This window comes from Durio zibethinus, chromosome 23, assembly GCF_047325235.1.
Source record: "Durio zibethinus cultivar Kanyao isolate XHJ-2024 chromosome 23, ASM4732523v1, whole genome shotgun sequence".
Taxonomy (NCBI): domain Eukaryota; kingdom Viridiplantae; phylum Streptophyta; class Magnoliopsida; order Malvales; family Malvaceae; genus Durio; species Durio zibethinus.
In genome coordinates this window covers 2591812-2605455 of record NC_143184.1, presented here as the reverse complement: position 1 = coordinate 2605455, position 13644 = coordinate 2591812, and the positions used below count along the sequence as shown (strand labels likewise).

The following is a 13644-nucleotide window of genomic DNA, read 5'->3' as shown; positions in this document are numbered from 1 at the left end:
ATATAAATTAATTATTTTTATTTTATAAAAATTTAAATATACATAAAAACTAATAAAAATACATAATTCAGTTGGATTTCGTTTTTTTTTTATATTTTAAATCTCAATCTAAGCTCTATATATATATATATTTAATATTTAAATTTGAATTAATATTTTATTTTTCGATTTTTTTTTTTTTTACCCTACCGATAGTCCGAGGCAGTAAACTAATTGTTGAGTGAGTCAAACTACAGATCCTATGGTTTCTGAAGCAGTAGGGAACTTCCAATTCTCAAAGCAAGGAAACTAGTAGTTGAGTAACAAACTACAAATTCTCCCGTTTCTGAAGCAGTAGGGGAACTTCATCCTCCGGGCGAAACCTCGTCTCTAACACCCCCAGTCCTCGGATTCCCCAACCGTAAACATAATTAGGCCTAAAATGCTGTTTGGGTGGGTCTTCCGTCGGACTGCCCCCGACATAAAGACAAAGAAGCCGAAAGAACAGAAGGAAATGAAGCTAGTAGTAATTCATAAGTGGTAAAGATTGTTATGATACACAATGGAGTGGTAATGTTACACTTTCCTACCCCAATCGAAAGAGCTAAGCCATAAATTTGACGTCGTTTGTAAAAGTTCCCCTGCCCACGGTATGATGGCCTGTTGGTACATTTATTGCTGCTATATCCAGGCCAACAGAGTCTGAAAACTTTCACGCTGGTTTACATGCAAAAGATCAAGATTGCAGCCATAGCCACAGACAAACATAGCAGAATACAGCCCCACAAGTATAGAAGAAACAAAGTAGAAATGGGCTAGCTAAATTATATTTGATTAGTCATTATCATTCACAGGAAAATATCAACCGGCTAAAATGGATTGGAACACAGCCTGCGGACAATTTATCAACTGTTTGTATCATAGAGAAAAAGTCAGTCCATAAATCCATCCTTCTTTCCCCTTTTACTCCATGGAACCACTTGCTTTAACCCTTCATAGATACTTGCCTGTCATGTCCGAGCAACAAATCAAACAACTTTTCGAATGTTGTTGTACAAAAATTAAAACAAAAAGCTTTATTTGAACGAGGACAGGGATTGAAATTAAGTTGCATAAATATAGATTGCCCACAAAGCTAATTGAAGTAGCACATTATTATAAAGTCAACAGTAAAAACTAAAAAAATGATTGTTTATGCTTTCTAGAAATGAGAAATTAACAGATTGAAACTCCAAAAGTAGGTCGAAAATGAGGTGGGCGCCTACAACTTAGAAAATTTTCTTCGGGGACACTCGATTCTAGCCAGGTCCCTCCTACGGCAACCAAACCTTGAGAGCAAATTATATCAGGTAATCTCGCCCTACCCGCCTACCGTGGTTCAAATCAGTTGAACTTGAATGCTTGATCCATCATTTACCTTCCTTTGTCATTTTTGTGTCCGGTTACACAAGATTTACCAAATTTAAGCCAATAGAATTTGATTTAATTAAACATCCCAATGTGCCATCACGGGAACCCAATTTATTGCCGTGTATTGTTAATTCTCCATAAAAATTAAGTGAATTATCAGTGATTAATAAGCAAAATTATTCAAAGATGAAGTAAAAGGGATTTTGGTCTAGAGGAAGGAAATGGTGTTTATTGGGTATTCCCGATGAAAGGAACAGAATGATAACACCCCTCAAAGACACAAATATGTAATTAAAGAAATTGAAAGAAACTTACCCAGAAGTGTGACTTGGAATGAGAGAGGCTAGGAAAGCTGCCAACCCTTCTAATTCTTGTGATCTTAACACTGGTACTACTGCTTTCTTCTCCTTCTCTGCTGCATTCACTATCTCTATCCCCAGAAGATGGAAAGACATAACCATTCCAACCAACTTCTCTTTTAGCCTTCAAGGCCCTTCTCCTCCGAGAACCAAGAAAACCTTTTTCTTTGTACCCTCTCTGGCTAAGAACCATTCTACCAAGCTGCACCATCTCAGGACTATCACTGCCAGAACGAAAAGATCCATAACACTCACTTCCCACTCTAAAAGAAGAAGACTGAAATCTAGCCCTGCCCATGTAAGGACCTTCCAAGACTGTGGTGGGTGAGGGGAGTTTGGTAATCTTGGCATCCAGTAGCAATCTCGGAGGCAGTTCCAGGCACTTTGGAGCAACGTCACTGGGGTTAGAAAAAGTGGTGAGTGTGGTACAAGGTTTGGGCTTTCCAGGTTCCTCTTCCCAGCGAAATGGGACCGAGGCTGAGGCGTGTAATGGTGGGGTTAACATCCCTGATCTTTCTGGCGACTGCATGTGTGCATGTGGAGCTGAAAACAGCGGTAGCATTGGTGTGTAGCTTGACTCGTTCTGTGCCTCAGATCCCATGATTTCTTTCTATCGCTGTCTTTCTCTACCCTCGATTTGTCTATACAATTCACTGTCTATTATGAGGAGTGGGAAGAGTTGTTTTTATAGTATATAAAAATGAGATACAAAGAGGAGAGGATAGAAGGCTTTCGTGAGAAAAAAGCCAGCCTTTTAAGTCAATCACTCGTCGCTATCTTCAGTCTCTACCTCTAGCAAAGGTTATTCAATGGCCGTTCTTATATTTTTCCTATGAGCTCTCAAACTTTATCATGATCTTGCTAGCCATGTGTTAAAGACTAAAAAAAACAAGCTTTAGAAACAAGAATGGAATGTCATTGTCAAATAGGAATGAATTGTTTGATTTTGCGATTCATCAATAGAAAAAATTGTACTACTACTAAAAGTAAATCATAAGCAAGATACCTTGATTGCATTGCATATCCCTTCAAAAGATGTTGACTGAGGCACCTAACCCTAAACCCTCCCATTTTAAATTGAACTAAAAGGTTGATAAGAAACCAAAGGTTAAACAGTGAAAGTACTTAAAGCAAGAATCTACTTTGGGGTGATCTCAGCTTTATTCAACTGTTACTGGTTTGCCTTTCATTCAAAATGAAGAGACGTGGCAACTTGAAGAAATTTGGAAATATATTTTTAACTGGTGTGAAGGCTTGGGTGCAAGCAACTACGGTGGTCACGAGCCTATATGATTGTACCTGGAAGTTCATTGGATTGGATGCCAGTTTGGCATGATCCAGAGGGAGAATCACTCCTTGCTTTTTTCGGAGCTTGTCTTGTTTGGACTTTACTTGATCAACAAATGCCCTTTCAGACAAGTCATTCCTCGTTGCCACCAAATTTCAGCATTTTCCATTATTCACTTGCCAATTGCGGTTCTGCGACATGTTTTTTCATGTTGAGTCTTGGTTATGATCATCAAAATATGAAAAATGAGGATCAAAATTTTTTCTCTAAAAATAGCCATCTCTCTCTTTCATTCTCCTTTTTTTTAATCACATATTTCTAACTAAATTTTATTAATCGAACATAAGAATTAAGATTGATTTAACTGTACAAACCAAAGAGGATACGAATAAACGAGCGTGGATGAGAAGGAATGTAAATACCATTATTCATGATTTACAAGCTGAACCGAAAATTAATGTCTATTCAACAATGCACAATGTACAATCAAATAGATGTATGACCTTTGGAAGTTAGCAAACATGCGCAACAGTCCGAGAAATCAACGAGTTTGGACAAATATACGATCACACACTTACGGAACTTGTGCCCCCACGAGTTCAAAAACCTCATATATATATATATATATATATATATCTATATATATATCAATTATTAAAAGATGCCTTGTTCGGACAATATAGTCGAATGTCTATGTCCCTTCTCCAACAAGTTAGGCAGATCAAATATCACGCCTGAGTTGGAAAGGCTATGCGGTTTTGAAACTGATTGTAGCTCCATATATATGACGTGCTAAGAAAACTAATATGTTTCAATTTCATTAAATTGAAAATGTCTTATCTGGATAACATAATTGGCAGCCTTAATTGCTTCAATTTGGGTTTAATCCATACAACCTGATCCAAACATAACGCCATTGCAACAAATGTTGATGCAGCTGCTAACTCTGGTCGATAACTTTTGGGTGTTGTCTATTTCTAATAGAAAACTACGACCAGCTAGGGTCACTTTTACAGGTGGTGAGGTAGCAAAAAGATCAACGGCAGATAAAAGACTCAAAGCAGAGGACTCTATCGCCAGCTTAGCTACCGACCGTTGCTGATAATGTAAAAGTCAAAAAGGGTGAAAGCGGTAGGAATGGATTGATCAATAATGGTTGTCAATAGGGGAGAAAGCTTATAAAGCGGGGTGGTTGAAGGGGAATGGAAAAAGTAACTCATCTCTCCTTTGACTTGAGGCTCTCTTTGAAAACCATTAAGAATCAATCTTTCACCTAGTCTAATTTCCTGGCTACCATTTTCCTTTTCACCATCTTTAAGGCGGTGTTTATTACAGAATCCTCTTTGGTCGTTTTGAGCATCCAGAAAAGATATATGACAACATTGTCGCCATGGGGTAAAAGAAAGGGCCAGAAAGAGAGCAACTATGCATTTGATGTCATAATTAGTAACTAAGATATCTATGTAATTCGGTAGAATATTAAATTTTTAATTTTAATAATTAAAACTCAAATCTTAACATCTTTAAAATATAAAAAAAAATAGTAATTAAGGTTGTGATTTTAAAGAAACTTAAAGCTCAAGGACCAAATAGATTCATTATCTAACTAATACAAAATCTTAATGTGTTAATGACTATTAAAGAACTAATTGAAGGATGGTCATACTTCAATTCCCCATAGAAGTTAATTCTAAGTCCACATTATTTCGCTCTTCCAAGTTAATCACTTAGACTAAAGACAAACCCTACGATCAGCCATTCTCAGTGTCACGTCTAATAGCTGATCCTTGGGCAAATCTAGTCATCCCTGCAACAAAAGGTAAAAGTGGCCACACAAGGATGATTCTTTGATGCATGGACAAAAGGAAAACAGGTCGACAGACGACAAAGAAAGAAAAAAGAAAAAGGAAAAAAGCGAGAGCATTTTTTATGAATTTTTAGTAATTGAGAAATGGGAATATTATAGTTCAATCTACAGTTGCATACTGTTCCATCATGAAAGGACCATGGTTTAGTAAGAGTGGGTGGGTCACCACTCATTATTTTGTAATAAACTTGCTAAACCAAGTAATCATCGCTATTATTCAATAACTAAATTGGAAGAAGAATATGATTAAAAGCGTCAAAAAATGGCACCAACCCTAAAGCAACTATACAGCAATAACTATTTTCTGTGTCATTCTTTTTTGTTTCTCATCCTAATTATCAGGGACATGCTGAATATATCTTTTTCTTTTCCCCCTTTCTTCTTCATGTAGAAGCTTTCAAAGCACCGACAAGTCTCAAAGCACTTGCTGCCTCCAGCGTTACACGTAAAGATGGATCATATTAATTATCAAAATAATTCATTGAAAGTGACTTTGAAATATTGGCCAAAACTATATGCATAATTCATTGCAAGCAACAAGATAATGCGGGTATGGTGATTGGTCCTTTTGTGATCGGTGATCCCTTCATGTTTTATTTTAAAAAGTTGTAATCAGGAAAGATAAACTATACTATTATATTTGACCTCAAATTAGCTACACCTTATCAATTTCCAAATTTCAACAGTAAACCAACTTCCAAACTCCTGGAAAGTCAAATTCCCCCCCCCCCCCCCCCCCGACGCCTTTTTTTTCGTGTTGGAGAGGTCCTTTCATGGTCTACTCGTAGGCGTAATAGAATCGTTTTAATATGGTTTCATGGTTTTCTCTTGAACATTAGAATCAAATCCCCAACTTGAATGAATAAGCAGAAGTCAATGAAGCCACAGCTTTCCCTTCTTTGGATTCTAACCATTTTTCCCCACAAATCACTGCTATGAGCATGAAAATGCACCCCAACTAGACAACAAATCTTTTGATTATCATTCTGGTAAGTGGGAGTAGTTGCGTGAAACAATTTTGCTAGAATGTCTTTCCGGGTCTATCCATTGTAATTGATAGGGAAAAAAGGCCCATGGCCATGGGTAAGTGACCTGATCATGTGGGGACCACCATTGACCCATCTCCAGTAATCCATCCGGCCCATCGGTAATTGTCTTACGACAGTTCTACCAGTTACCATTTTCAAGGATTCTAGTTCTTCCAGAAATTTATGGAAGTTTAATAGAGGAAAGCTCTAAGCGTAAGGGAATCCTGAAAAAAATTTCCACCAGAGTTCCTGATGTTAAGAGTTAAAGCCAGTTATCAAACAAGGTTGCAAAATTAACTAACCACACAGGCCATGTGGGGTAACATAATTACGTGGGTCTGGAGGCCGAAAATTTACCCAATAAAGAACAAAATAATGAGATCTTGGGCCTTCGCAATAAGACCTGGATTGTGGACTTTAGGAATACGGCTTCGCTGGACAGAGAAAATGGGCCACCATATTTAGAACCGAATGTTAAGTGATGGCTTTCCTAGTTTCTTCATGTTCATTTTTGTAATTATTGAATAATACATGAAATTATTGTTATAATAATAAGAATGGAAACTAAATTAAGTTTTTTTTTTTTTTTTAATTCCTGTCACTTGTTTTTAACAGTTTTCTTACTTTATTTTGGATAAATAAATTGCTTTAATTATTTAAAATATATATATATATATCCTTCGTTCCTACATTTTATATCCACAATGAGCAGATCCTTTTATGTGCTCTTTTTTTGGGCCAAAATCATTTTATATTAATTTATTATTATTATTATTATTATTATTATTATTATTATTATTATACTCTTGATAATGTATACACTTTGGTTTAGCAAGTAAGAAAATGACCTTCATATAATGTTTCCGACACGTTGAGGAGACAGACTTTCTTCCATGTTCTCTCTATAGTCCTTGAATAGACAAGTTGCCGTTAATTACGTGTAGAATCCTTTGCCTTTTTTTTAAAAAAAAATTTTTTAATCTATCCTTGACTTCTTCCTTTTACCTACTAAATTACGTGCATAAATCTTCCAACTCCTATAACTTTCAAAAGCTGCATCATATATCATGTTGTCTAAGCTAAGATTCATTTTGCTCTTTGCTTGATTTCTAATTCTTCGTCATTGGTACGTTCAAAAATTTCTGTAGCTTCTTTCACTTGTCCAAGTCGTTTTCGTTTTAAAAACCTAGTTTCTCATAGCTGATACTGACCGGTGGGTTGTTTCTCACCTAAATTTTTGATAAAAAGCTTTTTCTTCTTTTGAGAGAAATACTAAAAATGGATTGGAAATAGAAACATAGGGGTGACGAAGACTACAGTCATCAAATCCAATATCTTGAATGAATGTCATTTTCAAATGGATATTCCACAACCTTTAAAGAGTCCAATTTTCCCGTCCCCCAATCGGACCGTTACTGCCTTCAGCAGAAGCAATATCTCCAAGAAAACAACCTTTTACCTATGTTGCCTCTCCCCATTTTGGACATATTTCTGCAAAAGGGACAGCTAACCCACCTCCCCCAACCCTTCCCCCCTATATTATAGAACCCAACCCATTCTTTCCCTCTCCTCTCCTATGCTTCTGATCCTTATATCCATGCCGCCTGCCGCACTGGCGCATTCATTCTTCTTTTTACTTTGTATTTTTTTTTCTCCGAAATCGCATTTATTCTATAACATGATCACCATTTGCTCTGTTTCATTCCGCAACCAAATGGAACTTTTGCTCTTATCTCTAAGTTCATGGAGCCAAAATCATTAATAAGGCCAAGCAAAAATAAAAACAACTAACCCGGCAAGTCTAGATTGAAGTATGTTGGAACTAGTATAGCAAAGCAATTGTCAGCAAGGGAGCCACGCCCCTTTAACACTTAAATCAATTAACTCAAAAAACCTAGATAATGTTGGTGGGTTCTACAATGGTCGAGCAAGTGACGAGCAAGAACTGCCAAACCTAACAAGACTAGCTATCATGTTAGACCAGCTCCCTCCCTTGTATGTCTGAAACACTACCTAACCTGCTGCTCTGTCCCATAGGAAAAATTTTGGGACCATAAACTTTACAACTATAATGATAGGACACATAATGTGGAATGGCCTGCAATAGGAAACAGCAGCACAGCTTTTGGCCACCGGTAACTTTTTGACAGCACAATGGGGCCGTCTGGCCAGGAGGAATCACAGCCGTAGAGATTGATTCCAAAACGCAGTGAAATAAATGGAAATCTCAAGGCAATGTCTGAAACAATATCTTGGTCAGCTTTCCCTAGGGGGCCAAACAATGGTGAAAGCTACAGCTCAGACTATGCCAACCCAAGGGAAACCAACCAACATGAACTAAGCGCAAATTAAATGCATGCATTTATATTTTTACAGGCTCATTCACTGAAACCACACCACCACCCAACAAAGCAAAGGTATACACAATCCTTCCACTTCTAAACCTAAAAGTCTTCCCATTCTTCTACCATAAATTACGAGTTTACTTTCCCCAATGCGTTTCATTCACTCTCCTATTGTCCTTGAGCAATGCTCTCCAAAAAAAAAAAAAAAAAAAAAAAACAAAACAAAACTAAGAAAAATAAACTACCAACATTTCTTCTCCTACCATTCCAAACCAAGGAAACCAAAATAAAACCATATAAGGGTTTTCAAACTTTCATGTTTCAGACCTATGTTCTGAATCCAAGCTTACAACCGTCCCTTCACCCTCCAAGGATGACGCTGGAAATTTGCATCTTGCACTAATCTTCTTCACCTCCTCACTCGAATATATAAAGATCTTTCTCACCATCTTACAGAATTCCCTACAATTAAAATAAAGGGCAACCGATGTTTTAAAAGCCAGCTCTTATAAAAAATAAAATAAAATAACAGATATGTTTCTGAGTTTACTTACACCCATGGATCATCGCCCAGAAGCATCATATCACCCTCATCATCAGTAAAAATAACAGACCATTTACCATGGGGACAAAGCTCTCCCTTGATATCAAACATTTTCTCCAGCTCATTTACAAGATCATCATATCCTTTCAATACAGTCAAGTCAACTGCACGACCAACTGCAATCCCTTGCATGTGTACCTTTTGAATCCAAAAGTATTGTTTTGATCACGAACTTAACTAATGAATGCAATTTAACAGTAAACCAATAGATACCCCAAAGTTTACCTTAGTTCGAGTTCGCATTGAAGTAGCAGCACCCTGCTTAGCCTGCTTCTCCTTTGTTGATGTCTCTGATGCAACTTGCCTCTGTTCCTTTGAAGACTTCAAAGTTTCTGGATTCTGATCAATATGAGATGCAGCTGGAATCAACCCTCTCACACCATTATAATCGACAGTTGTGCTTGCTTGTTCCTTGTCAGGGGGCACAGATGCACTAGTGCTGTCTGTCAAATTAAACCCAAACAACCGGCAACCTGTGGAAATCTTGGATTTTTTTCCTTTTTCAACTTGGTCATGCATCAGGCCCTTGCTTTGCCTTGATTGAACAGAAGAGGCATAACCAGCGAGAACAGTCTGAGGTGTTCCAGTTTTGTTGCTGTCATCGATTGAATCGGGAAAAAGGTTTAGAGAGACATTCATATGAGGAGAAGGTGGCCAGGCATTTTCAGGTCGAGTCCTTGGGTTATAGCCTCCACTACTATTGATAAGACTATTATCAATTTCTTTCTGCCTCATAGACCACATAACTTTGCTTTCACTGCTTTGGACATCAGGTGTGCTTCCTCCTCGGGTTAGTTGATGAGACTGGGTTGACCCGCGACACCAGAAGGCTGAACCAGCTGAATTTGTAGTAATTTCTACAATTTTAATTAATGAATCAAAGTTAATAAAGTCAGCACCCAAAATTCTACTGAAAATACTTGAAAGAATAAAATTTTCCCACACCAGAAGCTGGAATATCAACCGGTCGTGGTCTTTTGCTCTTTACAGCTGGTTGTACAAGATTTATAGAAGCAGAGGCCACAAATGGTTCTATTTCCCAGGGAGAAACTCTCTCCGGCCTTTGTATTGTTGCAGGTTCATCCCATTGAATCTAAAGGGAGAAATAGTTGGGTAGAACTACTATCAAAAACAAGAAAAGAATTTAGGATTTCAAATCAGTACTTCAAAACTATATTCAACCTTCAAGGACCGCCATTTAGATTCTGACCAATGTGGGGAAATATCTCCAACCCCAACTATGGTACCAGTGAACCTGATTTTGACAAAGAAATCCAAATACGGAAAAAGGATCAGAAAAACAAAAGGTAAACATTAGAGCACAAGCACACAGACACAAAATACCTTCTCTCAGGAGACTCTTCTCCCTCAAATCTCATCTTGAAACGCATGCCAACGGAGAATCTGTTGTTAATAGCCTCCAGATACTTATTTACTCCTATAATGAATTGGCTTGTCCTGAACAAGAGCAAAGTGAAACTCAGTCCCGAGATAACCAGAATAACAAACTAATACTGCCCACTATGTTTACACCAAGAAAGAACATTAAACCTTGGCTTGTAGTACACAACAAAGAGGGTATGAGTTGTAACAGCATGAGCAGCAGTAGCAAGCACTCCTAAATGCATGCTCTGGCTAGATATCACAGACGAAGGCATTGTGCTCTGTTGACGAGCAAGCCGCCGAACTCCAACTCTTAGTTCTCCATTATCACCTCTAAAAAATGCAAATGCAGTTACAACAAAAGAGACTGCAAAATGGCACACCTGAACCAGCATACAAGCACAAGAAGAAAAAAAAGTTCCACAAGTCCAAGTACCTGAGAAACACAAATGCATCACCTGCAACCAATCTCTTGTTTGTGACAAAGGTGCTCCACCCTGTTGTAAGTAAATGTCTCCGTGGTTGCCCTGATCATATGTAATTACAAGTTAAAAACAGATCAACAAGAGAGTTTCATATATTCTACTTAAGAGGTTTATTTACTGCTTCCGAATCATGACAGGTTAAGAAAGCAAATCTGAAACCATTACCCCTAAATATATGCTTGAACCTCCACTCATGCCCATGAAGATCTTTGGCAGTCAACTCCTGAGTTGGGGTTGCTTGACTCATATCCTGGTTTAAATGAATAGAAACACGGGCTTAATCAAACACCAGAATGTGACAGTCTATTATTAACAGAATAAACCAAACTTATTACCAAAGGAGGCAAAGACTCAGTGGCATGCTTTCGGAGAACAGAGAATCCTCCATGAGTGCTTGTGTCTGATGCAGTTAAAATCTTACAGAAGGAATGAACCGTCATCTTTGGAGCCTCAGTCGGGCAGGGATCAGGACTTGTAGGTTCACTTTGCTGATTTGATAACATAAGCATGCATAAAAAACAACTAGAGAAAACAATTAAAAAAATCTTATCTCTCTTCAAGGGAGACAATAACTTAGAAAATATCCAAATCTTGAGACTTATTTAAGGCACTAATATAACTAAATAATAATTAAATTAAGTTAAATTATATGTTTTCATTCCCATTTCCTCAGAATATCTATCAACCGGAAAAAGAAAGGTATGAAATAGGGAACAATAAAAAGAAATGAATGGACGGGATAGGTTTACTTACATCTACTTCAGGCTGCAAAGTGATCTGAGCATAAACCTCATCTGTCTCTTTTTCTGCCTATTTAAACAAAAAAAAAAAAAAAAAGACACGAATAACAATAAGAGGACCTCTTCAAGCTCGAAAAACAAAATAAAGAAATAATAGGAAACAGAATCAGAGATAGAATACCAGTAACTGGAAGTGAAGAACGCGACATAGGATCTTAGAAGGAAGATTAAACAGCGGGGCTTGATTATTAAGTTCCTGATTAGTTGATGCTTCTAACTGCAGAACACAACAGTGCAAACTCAAAAAAAAAAAAAAAAAAAAACAGAAATCTTGAACGACAAAGCCAAGAAAAGAGAAATATCAGTGGCAGATTTCAAATTTTCGATCTAAACCGAAGCATTTTTTTTATGAAGAAAACAATAGTTTCTAAAAAAGGAGAATTACTTGTTCCATGTGACCCTGAGGGAAATAAAAGACTCGCTCGTGAACCCGAGGAATCTCCACCAACGGTCCTGCACATAACTCCCATAGCTCCGGATATAGATCATCAACACCCACACCTATTAAACAAAAAATAAAAAGGAAATTCAACAAAAAATATTTTTTAGTTATGATTTCAGAAAGACAAAAAGTAAAGTCAAACCAGGTCCAACAGAAACCATAGAGGAAAAAAGGAAAAATCAAAACTTCAAGCTCCTGTTGGTTGCTAGGCAAACGCAAAAGAACAAAAGCATAGAAAGTAGAAACAAGCAAAATTACCCAGCAAGGATTTGTCATGATTTAAAGCCTTCAAAAAAAGTTTAGCTCCAACTCTACCAAGAAAAATTCAAGTTGCTCAACTCAACCCAGTTGGGCTTGCAAAAACACCAATGTCCGTACCGTAACCATACAACAGCAAAAAGAAAAACCCATTTTTTTCCTCATAGATTCTGAGCAGCCAAGCAGAGCCATTTTTACAGACATACAAATTTTTTAAAAAAAGTTTACCCATTTTTCTGTAACTCAACACTCACCTGACTCCTCATGAGCAATCGAGGAAACCCTTGGATTACCTTCTACATGAGCCATCAAAAGGAGGTCGTACAGACGATGCAGAGAAAGCAAAGCACTAAAGAAGAAACACTATAGCTAAAAGCCAAAAAGTCTTTGAAGCAGGCAGAGTCTACCCCATTAATGAGAGCAGAGAAGATCCCCCAAGAAGACTCCAAATAACGAAAGAAAAAAAGAGAATAATAAAAAAAAATAAAAAGACTAAATAGTAACGACGGTTATATATGAATTCATTGTTGGTAGTTTCTCCGTAAAGACTGTGTGGATTTTTCTTTTTTCCCTCTTTCAATAATCTTTTTCCTGCTCTGCTTCAGTTACAAAACCGCTTTCTGCTTTTGTCCAATGAAACCACTTTTTTTGGAGTCTTCAATACCGCTTTGTTTTCTTTTCTTTTCTTTTTTTTTTGTTTTTTTTTTTTTTTTTGGGGTGGGGGGAGGGTTGAAGCACTTCCGTAATGTAAGAGTGATGCTGTAGTTGCTACCCTCTGCGGTTGTTGTCGTTCTTCTTGTTTTTTTTTTTTTTTTCCCTTCCTTTCCTCTCTAAGAAAGAGCTCAGAAAATTGTATCGATGTTACCAAATCCCCAAAACCGCTCTCTTTGTTTCTCTCTGTCTCCCTCTCTGTCTCTGGTCTCTTTCTTTAGTTTACTCTCAAGTTTCTCTCTCTAGTCTCTCTGCTTCAGTTGCTTTTTTTAGTTTCTCTCATAGATGAGTTAGTTTTAAGTCCTTTTTCCCCTCGCTTCATGTGATTTTCTCTGCACTTTTTCTATCTCACCACTCATAACTTGGTCACGTTTTTTTATCATTAAAATTGTTTTTCATTTTAGTAGTTCCAATACTTGTGTTTACAATTCTAGAATGAGTTTAGCCATGACAATGGGATGATTCAGGTGTTGGTTATAAGTCTGATAAATTCAAATTCGAGTTATTTTAAATTTTAAAAAAAGTGGATCAATTTTGGATTGAAGGCTTTGAATCCTTTCAAGTTTAATTTATTAATTTTTAAAATTAAGTATAATTAAATTATTTATTTAAGTTTGAGTCAAATTTTATTATAATTTTTTTAAAAAAATAAAAAGTAAAAATTAACTATTTTAAAATTAAATAT

At 36.9% G+C, this 13644-nt stretch overlaps 2 protein-coding genes across 3 annotated transcripts; both read right to left on the bottom strand.

Annotated features, from left to right (window-relative positions):
- Positions 1-486: 486 nt before the first annotated feature.
- LOC111313338 (uncharacterized protein At4g00950) lies at positions 487-2462 on the bottom strand. Its single transcript, XM_089752685.1, has 2 exons — positions 1705-2462; positions 487-986 (listed from the first exon to the last, which is right to left on the bottom strand). The coding sequence occupies exons 1-2, from the start codon at positions 2347-2349 to the stop codon at positions 912-914; spliced, it is 720 nt and encodes a 239-aa protein (XP_089608811.1). The 5' UTR covers positions 2350-2462; the 3' UTR covers positions 487-911.
- Positions 2463-8128: 5666 nt separating this feature from the next.
- Positions 8129-13251, bottom strand: ARF11 (auxin response factor 11). Of its 2 annotated transcripts, none has more exons than XM_022914861.2 (14): positions 12503-13251; positions 11934-12049; positions 11670-11765; positions 11502-11558; positions 11084-11236; positions 10914-10998; positions 10700-10790; positions 10432-10596; positions 10225-10338; positions 10063-10135; positions 9826-9973; positions 9106-9737; positions 8831-9018; positions 8129-8738 (listed from the first exon to the last, which is right to left on the bottom strand). In XM_022914861.2, exons 1-14 carry the CDS (start codon positions 12555-12557, stop codon positions 8591-8593), a joined length of 2121 nt encoding a protein of 706 aa, XP_022770596.1. In that variant the 5' UTR covers positions 12558-13251; the 3' UTR covers positions 8129-8590. The 2 variants fall into 2 exon arrangements, with proteins under 2 accessions (XP_022770596.1, XP_089609247.1); XM_089753121.1 differs by lacking the exon at positions 12503-13251 and adding an exon at positions 12249-12359.
- Positions 13252-13644: the final 393 nt, after the last annotated feature.